The sequence below is a fragment of the Geotrypetes seraphini genome, chromosome 15 (assembly GCF_902459505.1).
Source record: "Geotrypetes seraphini chromosome 15, aGeoSer1.1, whole genome shotgun sequence".
In the NCBI taxonomy this organism is placed as follows: domain Eukaryota; kingdom Metazoa; phylum Chordata; class Amphibia; order Gymnophiona; family Dermophiidae; genus Geotrypetes; species Geotrypetes seraphini.
Window position 1 is genome coordinate 50,502,842 of NC_047098.1, and position 23,065 is coordinate 50,525,906.

General features: G+C 43.1%; 1 protein-coding gene across 5 annotated transcripts in view; it reads right to left on the reverse strand.

The window, feature by feature from the left end:
* SYNRG (synergin gamma) overlaps positions 1 to 10,278 on the reverse strand; it is a 132,583-nt gene extending 122,305 nt beyond the window's left edge. For 3 of the 5 annotated variants that reach the window (XM_033921945.1, XM_033921943.1, XM_033921940.1), the window contains exon 1: positions 10,126 to 10,278. In XM_033921945.1, coding sequence (XP_033777836.1) covers positions 10,126 to 10,264 — 139 coding nt within the window. In that variant the 5' untranslated portion in view covers positions 10,265 to 10,278. The other 2 variants (XM_033921941.1, XM_033921942.1) reach the window with 2 other exon arrangements.
* Between the last annotated feature and the right edge of the window lie 12,787 nt (positions 10,279 to 23,065).

A 23,065-nucleotide genomic window follows, 5' to 3' on the forward strand; every position in this document is an offset into this window, starting at 1 on the left:
AATTAGATAGTGATCTTTCCAAGGTACTGATAGATAAGACCCTGTCAAATAACTATCTATTGAAGAGGATGAAGTTATAGCCATATCAATAGTGTGACCTGCTTGATGTGTAGGATTAGTTATGAGTGGACAGAAATCCATCTGACTAAAGTTTATTTTATGCATATTTTAACTATGTATTTTGCTGATTTGTACATGGCTTAGAATTTGGAATAGGCGATTAATCAAATTGTAAATAAACTTGAAACTTAATGTTATTTCAATTGAACATATTAAATGAACACTGAGCATTAGACACTAAGGGCTCCTTTTACAAAGGCGCGCTAGCGGGGCTAACGTGCGTGACTTTTCATCATGCGTTAACCCCCGCGCTGGCCAAAAACTACCGCCTGCTCAAGAGGAGGCGGTAGCGGCTAGCGCGTCTGGCGGTTTAGCGCGTGTTAAACCGCTACCGCGCCTTCGGAAAAGGAGCCCTAAGGCCCAGATTCTCTAAAAGGCGCCTAACTTAATAGGCAAAATCCCCGCAATAGTTTCAATAATTGAAAAAAAAAAAAAAAAAAATTGGGTGATAGGCATCTACCCGATTCTATAAAAGGTAGGCACCTATCGCATGGTGCTTAGCGGTGCCTAATGACTAAGTGGGTGTTTTCTAAGGGCAGAGTATGACTTAAGCACCGCTAAACGCAATTCTCCAAAAACTTAAGCACCCGAAATGTAAGCCTTTAAAACCCTGGCCTACATTTTACATAAGCATCGTTAGGTGTGATTCTGTAAACAGTGCCTAAGCATGACTGACACGTGGCTGGCGCCATTTATAGATTCTGGGCCTAAGCACATTTCATCAGATCACCATATATTTTGATCATACTAATGATGGTATGATAGCTGGGTATAAGAGCCTTTGACTGAGGATATTCATTATACAGCTCTTGTAATTTGTGAAAATGTCATCCACAAGGGTGGGAGGAATACAGTACACTGAGGAGTCTCACAAATATAAAAATAATAATTTCTGAACCAGTTTTTACACTTTTATATACAGGAAATTACTTGAGATTTTTGAATTCGCTTGAAAGACATTTCTCAATAAACATTTGGCAAAGCAAATCTACTTGAGGATACCCCCAATGAAAAATTTTGATGGTGGGCTAGTTATGGTGGATGTCCTCGACACTCACTGGTTAAGTATTGCGACTCTGCATAGGTAGACATTTGATGGCTCTCCTTTAACTCATTTGGATCTAAAATGGCCCCTCTTAAATTAATAAAGACCACTGACATAGACAAGCTGACAAGCCATTTGATCCACGTCTTCCTTTTGGCAACTAGATATCTACTGTACTTACCCCAGATTGTCTTGAATTCAGCCTGGGGTAAGCACAGAGGCTCTCAGAGGCTATTCTATGCATCCATCATTCCTTGCCAAAATATTTTTTAAAACTTTTGAGTAACACATTCTAGAGACAGGGAAATTTGCTGAAGGCATTTTGTATAGGATTCTGTAGCACTGGTATGGCCTGAACAGTGTTTCTCTTTGATTCCTGTATGTTCTTTATAGGAAATTGGAGAAGGATGGTGAATTACTGATTTTGTGTGGGGGCTTTGACATTAGCCATATCCATGATACAGATCTTACAGTTGCACGTTAATTAGCTAGAACTGTGTCTGGACTCTAATAAATAAATCAGAACCCTCTTGAGAGAATTGCAGAAGGTAAATATTTTATATGATTCAGCTTCTTTCCATGCTGCTAACAATGGTAAACGTATTTTGTTGAAAGTACACCCAAGCTCTCTGACTTATAAACTCCTTGAGGATTTCTTTTGAACAGAAAAAGAAACTAAGGATACCAAATTATTTAAATTCTTAGGAAATGTATAACTCCTCTCTCAAGAAAGGAACATGGCATGAAGTACTTTGATTTTAAAAGGGTATGCTGTAAGGCTTATTACTTGTAGATAAATAAATACAACTTACAAAATTACCGTATGTTGGCTGAAGTACTGGGGTATAGAATCGATGTTTATCCAAATGGTTCTGGTCTGTCTTTTTGAAAGAGTTTAAAATTTTGGCAATGCCTGCCTGCTGCCTTTGGGCTATGTGGTATGGAAATGAAAGTTTATTCAGGTTAACATAGAAGCAATTTTCATATTAGAAGCTAGCAGGCTAATGTATAGGTGGGCAAGGGACTTTTGTGCACGGCAGAAAAACGCGACTTGGGGGGTAATTGTGTCTGATGATCTCAAAGTGGCAAAACAGGTAGAAAAGGTGACAAAGCTTGGGTGCATAAAGAGAGGAATGGCTGGTAGGAAAAGGGAGCTGATAAGTCTTTGGTGAGGCTCCTTTTGGAATAGTGTGTGCAATTTTGGAGACCGTACCTTCAAAAAGATAGATAGAATGGAGTTGGTCCAGAGGCCTGCTACAAAGTTGGTTAGTGGCCTTTATCATATGGAAAGACAAGAGAGAAGAGATATGATAGAGATGTTTATTTGTATAAACTTTATTAATTTTAAAAACAATCACAGTGCATTAGCAAATAAACACACATATGATACAATAAAAGCACTTTGCACCAACAAATATGGCTAACCAAACATAATATACAGGAGGTGAGTCTTTTTCAAATGAATGAAAATTCCGGAAGGAGAGGGCATAGGATGAAGTTAAGATGTGATAGGTTCAGGAGTAATGCAAGAAAATACTTCTTTACAGAAAGGTTGGTAGATGCACGGAATGGTCTCCCGGTAGAGATGAAAACTGAATTCAAGATAGCATGGGATAGGAATGTGGGATCTCACAGGGAGAAGAGAAGATAATGGATGATGGGGAAGGGCAGCCTGGATGGGCCATTTGGCCTTTATCTGCCGTCATGCTTCTATGTTTCTTCTAATGCAGAACCTTTTGCTGTTCATTGAGCAACTTTACATCAGCCCAAATTCTGTTTTGCGAGAGAGCTGCTCTGAGGGTTCTGGAAAGCCAACTATGACTACCAAACCTCAAGCTTAATAGCTGAAAAGACCATAAGGCCTGAAGAATTTACACCCCTTATTCGCCATGCTGTGAGCCTGGGGAAGTCATGTGACCTTGTCCTCTCTTCACAGTCCTGAATTATTAGCTATCTTTTGTTGGTGATACGGAGCGGGTAAAATGTTGCTATAAAGTAATCCGTCAACGATAAAAGCAAGTCTATACTCAAGTCTGCTATTACGGCACAATACTCTAATTGCACTTATAATCAACTGTTATTAGCCAAATACATGTAATTGTTCTCAATTCATTTTACTACTATTCAAGGATCATTAGAGTCCAATGCAGTAATCTTTTTTATAATTCTTAATCTGTGGTCTCCCCAGAAATTTTTTACAGCTGGGTGGCATGAAAAAGTAGCCGGGTGGGACGGCGAAATTTGGTGGTGGGAAAATTAAATATGCACTATTTTTATTAGTTAATTATTATTAATTATTTTCCAATGCTCAATACGACTTCCTTTTTAAGGTTTGGCACTTGTGCCAGAATATTTTTATTACATTTAAAAAGTATCCAATTCAGGTTTCTGCAACCCTAACAAAAAATTTTAAATAACAATTGTTATGACAAACCAAGAGGCACAAATATTGAAATATTGTTGCTGTCAGGAAGAAAAGTGAAAACAATGAGAAAAAAATAAAAAAGTATAGGAAACCTAATAAAGAAAAATAAAAAAATTTTCTTCAAAGCCAACTAGCATATGCAGAAGGTGTCTTCTGTTACCATATTTTTCGGACCATATGACACATAGACCTATAGAGGAGGAAAAACCAAGAAAAAATAATTTGGTTCAGAATTTTTCTTCTTGGTTTTTCCTCCTCTACACATAGGTGTGTCTGTCTGCAGACAATCACAGAGCAGTGCGGGACCAGGCAGGAAGCGCAAGGGTCGCTCTCCTGCATTATGCGTCGCTCTGCAAAGAGGCAGCCATCCAGCAGGAGACCGCGCTGGACCACCGCCACTTAAAAAAGGTACCGGGGAGGAGGCGCAGTGTATTCAGTCCAAAAGATGCACCCCCTTTTCTTGGGGTGGAAAAAGAGTGTCTTATGGTCCAGTAAAGAGTCACCCACCGTACCACCCGATTCGGGTAAGCGCAGGTATCGGTGGGTGGCTTATTTGCGGGGGGGGGGTGCCTTATTTTACACTTTTTTCTAAAAAGGGGGGGGCTGTCTTATTTGATGGCCCTGCCTTATCATCGGGGAAACAGGGTATATATATATATATATATATATATATATATATATATATACATACATACATACACACACAAAGCAGGGGAAGCCCCAATCAGCTGATCGCATTTCCTGAGCCAGCAGGGGAAGCTGCAAATCAGCAGAACTGGCTCTCCCCTTTGCCAGCTCTCAGCTAATTGGGACTCCAGAATCACCATTAGCTGGGCAGAGGGGAAGAACAGCACTGCAAGCTTTACAATTTTTTTTTCTTTCTTTTTTTTCTTGGGGGAGAGGGGGCAGCGAAGCAGCTGTTGTGCAACACACACACACAACAGCTACCAGCAGCTTCATGCATCACAAGGAGAGTGTATTAAAATACTAATGAGCTCCTTATAATGCATTTGCAGACAGTTTTGGGGGGCTACTACAAGGATCAGTAACAGTCCCCGAGAACCCTAATGAGCATCAGGAAGAGAGCTTCCGTTACGGCCTGCTTTAATGAGGCTTACCAGCACGGAAAGCTTTTGAGCATAGGGGGTCATTACTTGGAAAACACTTCTTTCTGCATCACTATGCTGCCCTACCTGCCAAGCCAGACGACTACTACTTCTCATTTCTATAGTGCTACTAGACATACACAGTGCTGCACATCAAAACATATATTTTATTTATTTTAAAAAATTTATAAACCGCTTAAAATCTAGGCGGTGAACAGAACATACATAATATTGAAAACAAACAACAGTACACAAAGCAAACATCAACTAAATCTAAGAATGTTATAACATAGTACAAGTAGTCTAGACATCTTCAGCATCTCTCAACCCTAGAGAGCATAACAGAACATCATGAAAAGCAATGTCTTTAGCTGTTTCTTAAACCACATATGATTTTCACACAATAGAAGAGATAGTCCTTGCTCAAAAGAAAGAGTTTACTCTCTAGTCAAGAGACAAACTAGACAAGAAGGTGCATCAATACTCAGTGCTCAGGTAGAGGAACTACAGAGGGAATGCCCCGCAAAGCAAACGTCAATGGAAGAGGAGGATCGAGAAAGGGGAAGTAAACAGAACCCCCACTAGCGCCCGCCCACCAAAGTGCACCTCCAAACCCCCTGCTAAGACTCACCTTCCCAATCTTCAGCGGCATCATCAGCACCACTTTGCTGCAACCTAGATGGGAAAAGGGGGCCAAACCCCAAATACCCTTGGCCAGGCAGAGAAGGCGACAACGCAGAAAAGGTTTTTTTTTATTCTTTATTCACTTTATCTCTTACAACAAGTGCATAAATAATTGATAAATTGGTTTGTATACATCACTTAAATTTCTTATCATTTTGACATTAATACATAAAATTTAATCCATTCCCTCCCATACGAATCAAATATATCATACAAGAATTCTTATCCAATGAACAAAAATGTACTTAAATTCAGAAATCCCTCCCCCCACTCTTCATCTGCATTAATATTTATAATGGAAAAATGGTATTTATTCATTACAAAATTTTGTCAATGGCCCCAGATCTCTATAAATTTTTTATAATATTCTTTTTGTAACGCAATTGTTCTTTCCATTTTATAAATGTGATACAAGTTCCACCAGAAACAGTAATTGAGTCTATTCCAATTTTTCTGCAGAAAAGTCTTTTAAAAAAATTACAAAAGAGACAAATTCCCCTGTAATATCAATCATAGCCGCTTATGTACGTTGTCTACCCCCTTCCCTCAACACCAAATTCACTCACATTCTTCTTTTGAAACTCTCCCCGAGCGCGGAAACATACCAATCGTACCACAAAATCACTCTATACTGAGCAACAGACGCTCCTCTGAGCTCTTAACTCCCGCGCAAAAATAACAGACTCCCGCCGTAGCATCCAACTTCTTTTTGAATTGAGTGGCTTTCCGCCGCGTATGCCTGACAGTGTTTCTCGATTTGGTTGACGGAGAGAAGCGGAAAGGAGGCATTACTGGAAAAGCACAAAAATATGAAGGACCCAGCGAACTGGAGAGATTTGTGAACGCCTCCTGTAATAAGAACCGCTGTAGCCAGTATTGTCCTGTCAACTAGATTTTGAAGGGTAGTTGTGGTTTCACTATTTAACAGTGCTGTTCCAGACTGTCTGGCTGAATTTCAAGCCTCATTCTGGGACTCCGCATTTTTCATGCGAGATGACAGCCGGGTGCGCACCTAAATTAGCTGGGCGGAGCGCCCGGCTAAAAGACACTAGGGAGAACACTGCTTGAGCCCGAGAAGTGAAACATGTCGGCAGAAATCCCCAGCCAACAGGGCTCCAGCTAAATATGTGCTTTAGCTAAGTTTTAAACAATATTTAAGAAAGTGAAAAACATTTAAGTTATTGGAATTATATAAAGAAATCATAATAAAAGCATGAACAAAGAAAGAATCGATGACGATGCAAGCAGTTTTTCTAAAAACTGAATTAAGGATTACTGCATCAGACTCCGATGATCCTTGAATAGTAGTAAAACAAATTGAGAACAATTGCATGCATATGGGCAAGTCTATACCGACGTTTATTAAAATTTAACATGAAGGATAGATTCCGTACAAACGTAAGGAAGTTCTTCTTCACCCAGAGAGTGGTAGAAAACTGGAACGCTCTTCCGGAGTCTGTTATAGGGGAAAACACCCTCCAGGGATTCAAGACAAAGTTGGACAAGTTCCTGCTAAACTGGAACGTACGTAGGCGAGGCTGGATTCATTTAGAGCACTGGTCTTTGACCTGGGGGCCGCCGTGTGAGCAGACTGCTGGGCATGATGGACCACTGGTCTGACCCAGCAGCGGCAATTCTTATGTTCTTATGCAAGGATGTTCTTGGGTTCATCGCTAGAGGATGGGAGAACGTGGAAGCATCTACGCTTAACCCTTTCAGGACCAAGGGACATATTTGTCCCATAACTTTAAAATCCTATAAATTTTGATTGGGATAGTCTACAGTTCTAAATTTGATATGTACGGATTCCATATGATACTGCCTTTATGTAAACAAACTGGTTCCGACATTCATTCATTAGCGTCGTTGCCAGATTGACGAGAAGATTCACTTGCCACACTGTCCATAAGCCAGAAGTTTGATTTTTTTAAAAAAAAATAATGATATTTCACAAAAAAAAATCAATTTTTTGGCATCTGCAAGCCCTTTTTACCATAAAAATGTTGTCAAAACCACAAAAATTGGCCTACGATCCTTATGGTCCTGAAAGGGTTAAGAAAGCCTGACATAAGTTGTGGCCTGCCTTGGTGTTTAATAATGTACCTGGTTAAAATGTTGACATCAATTTCACACATTTTCATTTCTCAAAGAAAAAAAAGAGATGTACATGAGTTGCTTGAGTATGCAAAAAAAAAAAAAAAAAAAGTTACAGGACCTGTTTGTTTGCCAAGGATATAACAAGTTATCTTAAAGAAGAAAATCTGGCCGAGTGGATGAATGTTGATGAAGAAACACCTGTTGTGCATCATCTTATAGACTCAGAAATTATAGACACCGTTTGAATGCTGATGAAAATACAGGAAGTGATGAAGATGAAAACAGATGTAGCCAAAAGACTTTCCTGTGAAAAGTTAATTGAGTTGGTGAGTGAATTAATCAAAGGGCTGGAGAAACGTACCACCTTTACGGAACACTGGATTTGCATTTATTGCATGAAAAAATACACAGGGAAAGTTCAAAACATGACATGAAGCAACTGCACTTGGATGAAATGTTTAAAAAGATTGCCAAGAAAGTGAGTTCTTTGGCTTTAACTTCAAGTACCCCAGATATCACACTGGCAGTATCATAAGGAGCAACCCTGGGATTGGACTCCACAACTTTTGGATGCATAGGCAGCAGCTCTACCACTTGGCCATTCCTCACCTGAAACTGGACTGAGAATGATACAAAATATTAAACTTACCTAAAATGACTTGTTACTTGAAAGGTGACCAGAACCTTCCTTTAGTTTAATAAAGGTACTTATGCTTCTAATTTATAATTAGAAATAACCCAAGTTCTTTCTTGTCTTTAGGGATAGGTGTCCAATTGAGCTTGGATCCATTCAAATAATAAGAGTTTTGAAATCTAACAATGCCACTTTCATTATATATGGAGGGCAAGTATCCAAGCAACAGTATGATCAAATATATTTTTGAAAAATTAAACATATTCCATTGAATTGGAGAAAAATCTGTTTTAAAAGCCATAAATAACAAATGTGCGCACATGTACTTTTTCTCAAGGTAATTTTCCATAGGAAAATTATATGTATATGTATACAGTAGAACCCCATAACTGCGGATTTGGTTTCCGCAGTTTCAGTTATCCATGGTTTACAGCAGCTTGAAAATATCATTGTAGCAACAATGAAGAACAGAGCAGCCGGTGAGTATCCACAAAAAGCCAGGATATTTTTAAAGAAATAAATGTAAAGATGTAATGTGAAAATGTATTTAAACTATGGGCTCCTTTTACTAAGCTGCACTAGTGGTTTTAGCGCGCTCTTAGCGCTCGCTGCATTGCCGTGCATGTTAGACGCCGACACCAGCATCGAGCTGGCATTAGTTCTTGGTGCGTAGCGCAGGGTTAGCGTGCGCTAAAAACGCTAGCGCACCTTAGTAAAAGGAGCCCTATGTACGTAGAAGATATTTTCCACTGCTCCATCATCCCTTGAGGGTTAAAACGTCAGAAAAACAGCTTACATATAGGGTTCATCATTATCCGCAAATACAGGGGTTCTACTGTACTTTCTTTTGAAAACTGGTGTTAACTGATATGCATACTTGCTGCATAAGTTAATGCAGAACACAGGAAGGGTAATTGAATAACTGCCTAACTCAGTGATCTTCATTAATTTTTAAGCTGGGGCCACTTTGGATTCTAAGGTGTTGAAGGAGAGTCGCCAAATATCTTCCCATGCAGAACCATGACACTGCTGACCAATGTGTGTCAATGACATTCATCCTCACCACTTATCCTCAATGTTGTGAGCATTTTTAAATGCATTCTTCTGTCTATTGATAAGTGCCTTGTCTTTCAAGCTTGTGTCTCTCTTACTCCCATCCACTTTCCTCTTTCTGTCCTGAGCTGGGGTAGAGTAGCAGAAAAGAAAAAGATTAAAAAAAAAAAAAAAAAAAAAGACAATGAGGGACACTCCAGAGGTCTCCCAGGGCTACCACTGGCATCCAAACCTTGTATTTAAAAAAACAAAACAAAAACACTGGCCTAAGTCTTGTCCAACTAACTGCTTCCATAGTATAGCTCCTCTTTTACTTTTCCCGAGGCTAAAAGATATCTAATACACTTAGAATTACACTATTTCTAGGAAAAGTACAGTGTATTTTTGCCCTACAAATCTACCACCACAAAACAGCATTCCATTAAGAATCTGTAGTATTAGGTAATAGAAGGTGAAAGTGTAAAGGTGTAGGTTATATCATAACAATCAGGAAGTAAAATATAAATCCTCTATTATGTCATAATATTACTAAAGATCTCAGTTCTGCAGAGGTACCAAGTCACACGCCGAGGGCCCCTCTTCACCCGCATTGGGGGACCGGTCTCCCATCTCTCCCTCTCCCCCTCCCCGGTCCAACATGTCTCCCCCTCTCCTCGTTGTCCACGAACCAGCACCTCTTCCTGAAAACACCCTCCGCCTCCTCCTCCCCCATCTTTCTACCCTCTCGTCAAACTCATACCTGAGATCGCCCACCACCAAACCCGCAACTTTCCTTCGCCGGTGCCCCGTCCCCTCTGACACAACCTCTCTCCCTCGGATGGGTCCCGCCTTGCCGGAAATAGGAAGTCGCATCGGAGGGGGGCGGGACCCCAGAGAAGGCAAGGCGCAGGGCGGCTGGTCGCGCGCGTCTTGCCAGGTTCACTTGCGACTATAGGAGTCTCCCTTCGATCAACTACGCAGCCAGGGTCGTCCGAGTCCCTTTCACAAATTCCAAATTCAGCGCAAGTGCTCGTGCTGTCCGTCCGGCCTGACGTAGCTAGGCTCTCATGGACACTCGCGCTAGCCTGCAGCAGCAGAGGACGCCTGATCTGCTGGCGCATGCGTGTGGGTGACCTTCGCCTGCCGCTAGATCGCTGCATGTGCGAGTCGCCCACATTTATGTGCCAGTGGACCAGGCGATGTTCTTTGATATTGAAGCCAGGGCTCCGAGGACTTAAACACAATGCTACTTAACTGTGGTTTATCTCCAAATTGTTAATGCACTGGGAGTTAAAAGATCAGCATCAATGCTGATGCATGCCTTTTAGTTTTAATTCACACTGGCTCTACAAATAATTTTTATGCATAGACTTGGAGGCGCAGTTAAGGCAGACTAGGGACCAGCTTGAAATTAAGCTGAATTTTTGAATAAGCCTGTGCTTACTACGAATATATTCGCATTAATGCGAGAGCGTACCTGGCACGTTTCATGATGAATAAGTATTTATATTGTTCTGTTGTTGAATTTCACTAACTTGTGCTTTTTGGCTAAATATAACTTAAGCCAACTAAAATAAAAAGTCTATCTTTATATGTATAGTTACTGCTTACACTCATTAAGTTAGTTTAATTTTTTTTTAAAAGTATAATTTTATTCTTATTTTTTATTAATACCTGCTTTCAAATAGACTAAGGGCAATTGCACCTCTTTATTTATGTACTGTATACTAAGTACAGCAATTTAAATGAATGGACGCATTGAATATGACACTAAAGATAAGAACTAGTGGTACATAAAGAAATAATTTATAAAATAATAATCGTAACAGGAAAATGACAGGTTCTGTTGGTGGTAGTTATTCCTGCCCAGATCATAGCTTTGGCCTGGTAGCAGGACCTAACATATCTAGTTTTCTGTGGGATTAAGAATTCGTTTTTCTACTGTTTATTCTGATACAGATGTGTTCTTTTAAGCAGGTGTAATGACGTAGTTTTTCCCACTTCTCTCTTTTGAATCTTCTTTCCTTTTCTATATGATCTGCCTTGCTTGCATGAAAGATTTATATATTTGATTTGAAAAAATGCAATTAGAGTGAACACAAATGAAAGTTGTGATTCAAAGTAATGCAGCATTATTCTTCAGGGAGAACTAAATTGATCCTCCTACAGCTTTTGAACCCTCATATGTAGAAAATCCATTAGAAACTCGAGTAGATACCCAAATAAAGCAAGCCTTTTATTAATTTGGAAATATGAATTGGTAAGAATAAAGGTCCTGCACTTATTTGGAAATAAATTGGCAAGAATTATATACTTTGTAAATGGGTCTCTGCCAGAGCCTCTAATGTATTTCAGTAACATAATTAAATAAAATACACTCCCCCTCCCCATTCACAAGGGTTAAAGGCGCACAACCACCTTGTGCAGGGGTGTCCAACCTGTGTCCCGAGGGCCGCATGCAGCCCTGTGAAGTATTTTGTGTGGCCCCGGTCGAGGGCGATTCAGTGTTTTCTTCTGCAGCCCTCGGGTGTTTATCGTTTTGCCGGCTCCCTCCTCTGTCTTGCTGCAGCGTTTGCGCGGCCCCATAAACATTTTTTCCAGCCAATGCGGCCCAGGGAAGCCAAAAGGTTGGACACCCCTTGGGAATCCTAAACCATCTAATAGAGAGGGGGGAGCCTCACAAGTATTGGTAAAAGAAAATCCTTAACTGTCAGTGCAGGTTGCACTTAGGTAGGTGGCTTGTTTGGTCCAATTTGTTTGAAGTTCAAATGCTTTCTTTTTCATTTCATGTGTTTATGCATGTTATTTGGAGAGCAGAACAGAAGAAAAGTTGTTGCTTCCTCATACCTCATCCTTTCTGTATATTTTGATTATCTAGTAGTTTTATCCCAGGACAAGCAGGCAGCATATTCTTAACGTATGGGTGACGTCACCGACGGAGCCCCGGTACGGACACTTTTTACTAGAAAGTTCTAGTTGGCCGCACCGGGCATGCGCGAGTGCCTTCCCGCCCGACGGAGGAGTGCGTGGTCCCCAGTTTCTTCGTTTCCGCGGAGCGAAGAAGTCGCATGTGTTTCAACGGCTGTTGAAATTATTTAGTTTGCCTTCCCGCTCGCGTATTTTTTTCGATTTTTTTCCTTCGGATTCCTTTAATTTTCTTTTAAAAAAAACAACAACTCGTCGAGTTTTCTTTCATTTTTTCGAGCCGGCCCCAGCGGGGCCTGTTGTCACCATACAGGCCTCCGGCTTTGATTTTGCGGAGGCCGTGTTTCCCTTCATGCCCCCTCAACCGGGCTTTAAGAAGTGCCAGCGGTGTGCACGCCCGATCTCTCTCACCGACCCGCACAATTGGTGCCTGCAGTGCTTGGGTCCAGAGCATCGGGCTGACACCTGCACCCTCTGTGCTACGCTTAAAAAGCGCACATTGAAAAATAGGCAGATCCAACAAAATATTTTGTTCGGTACCGGATCTGCCATGGAACCTGCTGCGACGTCGACGGCACCCCAAAAGTCGGCACCGACGATATCGACACCACCGGACCCTTCCTCGGGGTCGTTGGGCCCAGGTAAGCCGGCTAAGAAGCCTTCCACTTCCCTCGAGCGCCCTCCTGCCACGGTTGCGACACCGGCCCTCCCGGCACCGCACCGACCCCGCAAACGCTCCGCTCCAATATCGGTGAGTGCCTCATCATCGGCCTCCTTATCACCGGAGCGTAGAGCGGCACCTCTGGTACCGAAGAAGAAAAAAGCGGTACCGGTGCCTCCCCTGGATGACCGCATCGCGGCCATACTCCAAACACAGTTACAGGAGCAGCTGCAGCAACAACTTCAACAACTGTTGCTGGCGCCGCACCTTCCGGTACAGGACCGGTCCGAGCCTCGCACTGTCCCATCGGTGTCGACCCCCTCGGTACCGATTAATACCTCCATGCCGGTGCTCTTGGCTGAAACACCTACAGCGCATACCCGTGCTGCTGCCGACCCTGCCCGATCCCGGGAACGACATCGGTCTTCCTCACCCGGTACCGCCTCGGTGCGCTCAGGCAAATCTCTCTCAAAGACCCGCCATGCCGAGCCCTCTACACCAATGTCCAAACGTGCACACCCCGACGTTAGAGACCCAGACTTGTGGGAAGACTCCCCACACGGTACCGAAGAGGACGCTTCATCAACTAACGAAGAACCCTCCATGACCGACACCGTCTCAAAACCAGAGCAATCCTCTTTCTCTAAATTCCTTAGGGAGATGTCAGCAGCTCTTTCCATCCCCTTAGAGTCCGACTCTAAAAAGTCTCAGGCTTTTCTCGATGCCCTAGACTTTGAGCAACCTCCCAAGGAATTTCTAAAGTTGCCCATCCACGTCTTACGGGAAACTTTCTATAAAAACTGGGAGACTCCCCTCACTGTTCCCGGGGCCCCCCGCAAATTGGATAGCTTGTACCGGGTTATTCCAATCCCAGGGTTTGACAAACCTCAATTGCCCCACGAATCCCTCCTGGTGGAATCTACTTTAAAAAAATCTCAGGGTTCCAGTGTATATGCCTCCACCCCTCCTGGCAGAGAGGGAAAAACTATGGATAAATTTGGTAAGCGCCTTTTCCAAAATGCCATGCTAGCCAATAGAGCAAACAATTACACCTTCCACTTCTCCTTCTACATGAAGCATCTGGTGCAACAGCTCTCCTCCTTACAGAAATATCTCCCTGAACGTAAGGTCCCTCTTTTCCAGCAACAAATTTCCAGCCTCCTCCAACTCGGGAAGTTCATGGTTCGCTCCATCTACGACTCGTTTGAGCTGACCTCTCGCGCATCTGCCATGGCGGTGGCTATGCGCCGTTTGGCATGGCTGAGAGTCTCTGACCTAGACATTAACCACCAGGACCGCCTGGCTAACGCACCTTGTCTGGGTGATGAACTCTTCGGAGAGTCCCTGAACTCGACAACCCAGAAGCTCTCCGCACATGAGACCAGGTGGGACACTCTGATCAAATCTAAGAAGAAGACTCCGCCTACTCGCCCCTACAGACAACAGTCTTCTTACCAACGCAGGTTCTCGGCCAGACCTCTCAACCCGCCTCAACAACAGTCTCGCCGTCCTCGCCACCAGCATCAGCCTCAGGCTCGCCCGCAGACTCAGCCTGCCAAGCCTCTTCCTTCATCAAAACCATCTCAACCCTTTTGACTCCTTTCTCCAGAGCATAACCAGTCTCCCCCCGTCGCTACCTCTCCCTCAACCTATCGGAGGACGTCTTCAACTTTTCCTCAGCTGTTGGGAGGTCATCACTTCGGACCAGTGGGTCCTCAACATCATTCGCCACGGCTACTCTCAACTTCCAGACTCTTCCACCAGACCATCCTCCCGTAGAGTCTGCTTCTCACTCCTCCCAAACCCCCTTCCTCCTGAGGGAGATCCAATCCCTCCTTCTTCTCAATGCCATCGAAGAGGTGCCTCCGGACCAAAGGGGTCAGGGATTCTACTCCCGCTACTTCCTGGTTCCCAAAAAAACAGGAGACCTTCGTCCCATCCTAGATCTCCGGGATCTCAACAAGTGTCTGGTCAAAGAAAAGTTCAGAATGCTCTCCCTGGCCACGCTTTACCCGCTTCTCTCTCACCACGACTGGCTATGCTCCCTAGACCTCAAGGAGGCCTACACTCACATCCCTATCAATCCAACTTCACGTCACTATCTACGGTTTCAGATACGGCACCATCACTATCAGTACAAAGTGCTACCCTTTGGCCTCGCATCATCACCCAGGGTGTTCACCAAGTGCCTTGTGGTGGCGGCCTTCCTCAGGTCTCACGACCTTCAGGTGTTCCCCTACTTGGACGATTGGCTGGTGAAAGCACCTACGTCTCCGCTTGTGCTACAAGCCACTCAACACACCATCTCGTTCCTCCATCTCCTGGGGTTTGAGATCAACTACCCCAAGTCGCATCTGCTTCCCACACAGCGACTTGTTCATTGGAGCAGTTCTCGACACCACTCTAATGAGGGCATTTCTCCCCTCCGACCGCCATCGAACCCTGCTCCACCTCTGCCGTCAGGTGCTCCTTCATCACTCCATTCCAGCTCGGCAGATGATGATCCTCCTGGGCCACATGGCCTCGACGGTCCATGTACTTCCTCTGGCGCGACTCCACCTCAGGACACCTCAGTGGACTCTAGCCAACCAATGGTCACAGACCACCGATTCTCTTTCTTATCCCATCTCTGTGACATCGTCTCTTCAGCAATCTCTTCAATGGTGGTTGAACTCCTCCAATCTTTCCAGGGGTCTACTCTTTCATCTACCCCCTCACTCCATGATCATAACCACAGATGCCTCCCCTTATGCGTGGGGAGCTCACCTGGGAGATCTTCGCACCCAGGGACTCTGGACCCCTCAGGAGCGTCAACATCACATCAATTTCCTGGAACTCAGAGCCATGTTCTATGCTCTCAAAGCCTTCCAGCACCTTCTCTACCCTCAGGTTCTTCTCCTATGCACAGACAACCAAGTCGCCATGTACTACATAAACAAGCAAGGCGGCACCGGATCTCCCTTCCTCTGTCAGGAGGCCATCCAGGTCTGTCTGGACCTGGGCCACGGCCCACAGTCTCTTCCTCAAGGCTGTCTATATCCAGGGCGAACAGAACTCCCTGGCCGACAATCTCAGCCGCATCCTTCAACCTCACGAGTGGACTCTGGATCCTCCCACACTCCGCTCCATCTTTGCTCGCTGGGGCACTCCTCAGGTGGACCTCTTTGCAGCTCCTCACAACCATCAGCTGCCCCAGTTCTGTTCCAGACTCTTCTCTCCTCATCGTCTGGCCCCGGATGCATTCCTGCTCGACTGGACGGATCGGTTCCTCTATGCCTTTCCTCCACTGCCTCTGATGTTGCGGACGTTATCCAAACTCCGCAGGGACAGAGCCACCATGATTCTCATCGCTCCTCGGTGGCCTCGCCAACACTGGTTCTCCCTCCTGCTCCAGCTCAGCTCCAGGGAGCCCATTCCTCTTCCTGTGTTTCCTACTCTACTTACACAGCAGCATCAGTCTCTACTACATCCCAATCTGTCCTCGCTCCACCTGACAGCTTGGTTTCTCTCGGGCTGACCTCTCCAGAGAATCTGTCTCAGCCTGTCCGTCGTATTCTGGATGCCTCCAGGAAACCGGCCACCCTCCAATGTTACCATCAGAAGTGGACCCGGTTCTCCTCTTGGTGTCTGCTTCATCACGATCCCACCTCATTGGCGGTGGAAACTGTACTGGACTATTTGCTCTCTCTCTCCGACGCTGGCCTCAAGTCGACCTCAATCAGAGTCCACCTCAGTGCCATCACTGCGTTTCATGAGCCTATCCTCGGAAAACCTCTTACGGCTCATCCCCTGGTTTCCCGGTTCATGAGAGGCCTTTTCAATGTCAAACCACCTCTGAAGCCTCCTCCAGTCGTCTGGGACCTGAATGTGGTTTTTATCAGCCCTCATGAAACCTCCGTTTGAGCCTCTTGCCACAACTTCACTCAAATTTCTTACATGGAAGGTGCTTTTCCTCATTGCCATCACCTCTGCCAGGAGGGTTAGTGAGCTGCATGCACTGGTTGCCGACCCACCTTTCACTGTTTTTCACCATGACAAGGTGGTTCTGCGCACCCATCCGAAATTCCTCCCCAAGGTGGTCTCGGACTTTCATCTCAACCAGTCCATTGTGTTGCCTGTCTTTTTCCCTAAACCCCATTCTCATCCTGGGGAACAGGCATTGCACACGCTGGACTGTAAGCGTGCCCTTGCATACTACCTTGACCGTTCCAGGGCTCACCGCTCGTCTCCTCAGCTCTTTTTGTCCTTCGACCCTAACCGTCTAGGTCGTCCTGTCTCTAAACGGACGCTTTCCAACTGGCTTGCCGCCTGCATTGCGTTCTGTTATGCTCGGGCCGGTCTCTCACTGGAAGGTGCTGTCACAGCCCACAGGGTTAGAGCTATGGCTGCTTCTGTGGCTTTCCTCCGTTCCACGCCCATCGAGGAAATCTGCAAGGCTGCCACTTGGTCCTCAGTTCACACGTTCACTACTCACTACTATCTGGATACCTTCTCCAGACGGGATTGGCACTTCGGCCAATCTGTGTTACACAATTTATTTTCCTAATGGCCAACCATCCCTCCTCCCTCTCTGTTAGCTTGGAGGTCACCCATACGTTAAGAATATGCTGCCTGCTTGTCCTGGGATAAAGCACAGTTACTTACCGTAACAGGTGTTATCCAGGGACAGCAGGCAGATATTCTTACGTCCCACCCACCTCCCCGTGTTGGCTTCTTAGCTGGCTTATCTTAACTGGGGACCACGCACTCCTCCGTCGGGCGGGAAGGCACTCGCGCATGCGCGGTGCGGCCAACTAGAATTTTCTAGTAAAAAGTGTCCGTACCGGGGCTCCATCGGTGACGTCACCCATACGTTAAGAATATCTGCCTGCTGTCCCTGGATAACACCTGTTACGGTAAGTAACTGTGCTATCTAGTGCTATTCAATTGCTTTGGTACAAAGAGGATTATAACACCGCCCACTGAAGGAGGCGGAGCCAAATAAAATGATTGATGCCTTCTGCAAAAACACACACTTTAAGGTTGATTATCCAGCTGTTCAAGATTTCTACACCTGTTGCACTGGAACAGTGGTTTGAGAGAGTCCTTTCTTATCCCTTAAATGACCTTTGAGGTATTTGATCTACTTTTGGGTACCAAGTACAGTACTTGTAACTGCATAAAGAACAGATCTATGAGATACTTCACTATCTACTTCTCTGCACTGGGAAAACTGTCAATTCAGACATAGCCCTGCTCCTATCTTAACTAATAACCAAGTCCACAATAGGACACTGCCTCTTACTCCAGAAACTTTAGCCATCCTACTGACTTGGAGACAATTTACAAGTTTATAGGTGCCTGAAAAAATTTAAACAGTTCTGGTTAGGACTACCATCTGACATTCCTCTCCCCCCCCCCCCCCGAACCTATGCATTAGGCACCTGCCTAGTCTGTGTGTATCTTAATCAGGTCCCCAGCTAAAAGCATGTTAGATCCTTTTCATTAAGCCACATTTATTTATTTGCCCTGCAGTCTATTCTTTACAATAGCTTTTGCTATTTTGCTGGGCCCTAATCTTGATCCATGTATTTTTCAGTAAAAATTCTTAAATCGAAAAAGTAAAACACTAGAACTAAATTGGAGAGATGAAGATAATATTACAGTTTGATAGTTTTTATAGAAAGAGGATGCATAAACTTGTTTCTCAGAAATGAAGATTGATTGATTTGAATTAATTACTTCATTCATTTTCTATCCCGTTGTCCCCAAAGAACTCAGAACGGGTTACAGGTTGAACATACTATAGCATTTGTCACACAGATTACCATGTATAAGTTGAGAAATTTTGACTAAAATTGCCTTTAAAAAAAAACCAGGGCTGCCCTTTCCATGCTGCTAAATAATTAAGCACCCTCTAACCCTATCAGTAGCAAGATTCTGCTTTTGCTAAGATAGAGTGGCCATATACGGTATGTTGCATTTCAGGCTTTTTGGACCCTTATAGGATTTCTAAATTGTCTGTACATTGTTCTAATTTATGTTGGACTTATAAATCAGATGTAGGCACCTTCCACCATATGTTGTTTGGGTGTGCTAATGTGAAGGTATTCTAGAATATGATTTGGCACAGAGTTTAGGACATTTTGAGCTGACCTATAAAATTGTTATTTTACGGTCATTTGCTATTCCTCATTTACTGCAAAAGAGTACGGCTAAATTATTTAATATTCTTATGGGTCTGGCGAAACAGAATATTCTTTCGGAATGGAAGGATAGTACCGATTTGTCTTTTCATGCATGGTGGGCTAGGATTTGCCTTATATGTAAATATGAAGAGGTAGCTGCTATTAAGGGGCAGGGGGTTTAATGCACGTAATACCACTCGTTAAACTGCCTGCCACACTAGCCGCTAACACCTGCATTGAGCAGGCGTTAGTTTTTTAGCCAGCCGCGGGGGTTAGCGCGTGATGAAATGTCCAACGCGCTAACCTTGCTAGCGCGGCTTGATAAAAGGATCCCTAAGTATTGTTGGTTTCTGCACTTTAAGAGGCTTTGGGCTCCTTTGGATAATTATTGTTTATTGTCTGCTGTAGAATTTTAGTTTTGGTTTCCTAATTTGTTAAACATTGCAGTAAGTTTTATGGGGTAAAATGGGGTGACTTCTATATTGCTTTAAATCTAATAAAGATATTTACACAAGTAGCCTCAGCATAATAAAACAAAGCCATCTCAAAAGCGACTTAGGTGAAAAACAAGACATCTAATGCTACCTGGTACAATTATGATCTGAATCTAGTATGCGAAAGAGAGGGGCAAAACAATTCAAGAAGTCTGAGAAGATACTGTGAGGAAGGGTGTGGCGTACCATTACCGGGCATATACCTCTCCTTGACCTAGACCCAGACTTTAACATTGCTTACCCTGACTCCATAATCCTTGGAGATTTTAACATTCATTTCAATTCTCCTAACCATCCCAATACGTCTGAACTCTTAACGTTAATCTCTGACCTAGCATTAACTCCCCTCATCTCAACGCCTACCCACTCTGCAGGAAATACCCTAGACATGGTTCTCTGTCCCACATCAATTACACATCTCTTTCAAAACTTCCAATTCTATACTCTACCATGGTCTGATCATACTCTAATTACATGGCATCAAGATTTCCCAGCACCAATTAGTCAAACACATCAAAAGAATAAATACTACATCCGCAAGACCAATGATTTAACCCTGACTGCAATTCAAACCTCTTTTAATTTAAACCTCAAAGACTTCTCTTCTCTCTCTATCTCAGAACAGTCCTCACTCTGGGAAACTTCCACCAAATCTCTAATAGATTCTTTGGCACCTCAAATAGAAAAACACACCTCTTCAAAACAAACCCATAAAAAAAAACAACCCTGGTTCAACCAAAATCTGACTTTACTCCTCAGACAACTACGCTCTATTGAACATAAATGGTGCAAAACACGACTCTATAACTCTCTCATTATGTATAAGGAAAAAGCTTCTCATTACAAAAAAACCATCCAAAAACTAAAAAAGAATATTACTCAAAACTCATCACCTCCACTCGTAATTCTTCTATTCTCTTTAATATAGCCCAGTCACTCTCTAAATATTCTAAGAAAAAAAACCTACCCCCTTCTACCCAGCTTCACGCAGATGAATTATCTTATTTCTTTGATACTAAAATTAAAAACATCAGATCAAACCTCGGACCATTACTCCCAGATCCCTCTTCTCAAAACCCCGACTCATTACAACTTTCATTCAGCACTCTTTCAAATTTCAAAATGCCTTCATTAGACAACCTTCACCTTATCTTACAATCATTAAACATATCCAACAATCCCTTGGAAAGTATTCCCCCTTCCATTCTCAAGAAATTTTTCTCTTTCTTCGGCCTTTTCATCTCAGAAATGATATCTAAATCTCTCTCAGACTGTATCATACCTAATGCCTGGAAAACAGCCCTTATTTTTTCCAAACTCAAACAACCCAACCTAGATCCCTCTTTACCTAAAAATTACCGCCCCATCGCTAATCTACCCACGATTTCCAAATTAACCGAAAAAATTATTCACGTCCAACTTACAGACTTTATCGAAAAAACTCACGCCCTACATCCTTGCCAAACCGGATTCCGTTCATCCCATTCAACAGAATTATCACTATTAGGTCTTATCTCAACCATTCAATATTACCACGACCATCAAAAATCTGTCGTTCTTATTTCCCTTGACCTAGCAGCAGCCTTTGATACCATCGATCACTCTCTTCTTATCAACAGACTCAAGGACTGTGGTATCATAGGTCCAGCTCTTTTATGGTTTACGTCCTTCTTTAACGAACGCTACAACATAGTTCGCGTAAACAATGTTACTTCCGCAGCTACAACACAATCCTACGGAGTTCCTCAAGGTTCAATCTTATCCCCACTTCTATTTAATATCTTTCTATCTCCTCTCCTTACATTAGCCCAATCCATTGGATTTACTGTCTTCGCATACGCCGACGAAATACAACTTCTTCACCCGATCAATACATCAAACATTTCTGATATAAAAGACATAAATAATAAATTGGACATTATATATGATTGGCTGTTCACAAACAAACTCTCCCTCAACTTAGATAAATCCCGAAGCCTCCTACTGCCAATCAAAACTACAGAATTCTTACTAGAAAATATTTCAATCAAATCTACTTCAATTCAAACGAACACTAAAATAAAACTATTAGGTGTCATCATCGATAGGGATCTCACCTTCCACGACCATATAAGTTCAGTTGTTAAAACCTGCTTTTTCAAATTACGTATCATCCGATCTTTAATATCTGTTTTGGAGATCAAGTCAATCACTATTCTGATACACTCATTAGTTATCTCCCATTTAGACTATTGTAACTCTCTTCTCAATGGTCTACCTCAAAAAGAAATTCGTCGCCTACAACTAATACAAAACACTGCAATAAAATTTATATATAAAATAGGCAAATACGACCATGTCACTCCTCTTCTAAAAAAAGAACATTGGCTCCCCATCACCCACCGTATCACCTATAAAATCATCTTACTTTCCTTCAAAATAAAACTTTCTCACTTGCCCTCATTCCTTGATAAACTTCTCATTCCCCAATGTTCCCCATGCACATTAAGATCAACTGATCAAAAACTTATTTTCATCCCTTCCATAAAAGATTTTTACTATACACGAAAAGTAAACTTCGCCGTAACTGCTCCAACCCTCTGGAACTCCCTACCTCAGCTACTCCGCGATGAACAACGACCAGATAAATTTAAGACAGGTCTAAAAACTTTCCTATTCCGCGATGCCTTCGCTAATGTTTAGACACATTATTTTTCTTCTTCTCACCAGCAACAAACCGCTTTGATAAAGCGATCCCGCCCCCTATGTTCTATCCAAACCCCACTATCCCCTTTTTTCTTCTTAAATATGTAACTCTTCCCCCCCTCCCCTCTACCCTCACTTTCCAGTTTGTCCTGTAATGTTATTCATGTTCACATTATACTATTAATACACCTATTTTATTTTAGTTTTCCTATCTTTTAAATTTTTGTTAACCGGCCAGATATTAATTTGATGGTCGGTAAATTAAAATTAATAAAACTTGAAACTTGAAAGAGGATCAGAAAGACCATGTGTGTCTCTCCAATCTGATTTTTTGGCCAATTCAAAAAGAGCTATTGATACACTAAAAATTTTACATGCAAATGATTCATGTGGAAGTTCGTTGTAATCCCCTTCTCTCCAGTCCGATTGATGGCTGTGAGAGCAACTATCACACATGTGCAGAACTGGTAGGGAAAGCCTGAACAGCTGAGAGGCAGGGGAAGCCCAAAAGCAGCCTTCTGCCACTCAGCTGTTTGGAAGAAACCCACAAAAAGACAGAGATAGTCAAAAGGTTCAGAGAGTGATCGCTCAAGGCAAAATACCTGAAAAAACAGAACGCAAAATAGTGTGTGAAAACTTAAATAATGTGACGGTTGTAAAGGTGCCCTCAGTGTGAAGGAACAGCGAAGGGAGGCACTAGGTGCCCAGTGATGGTGTGCGGGTGGAGGTATATTACCTCTACCTGAATCTGTGAAGCGTTGGAGTATTGTCTCCCTTCACTGTTCCTTCACACTGAGGGCACCTTTACAACTATCATATTATTTAAGTTTTTTTGTGTTTTTTTAGGTATTTTGCCTTGAGCGATCACTCTCTGAACCGTTTGACTATCTCTGCCTTTTTGTGGGTTTCTTGTTTAGGTTTGGTGGCAGTTTTGGGAGTTTTTTCTTGTGTTTGACTCAGCTGTTTGGGGCAGGACAACTTTTTTTTTTT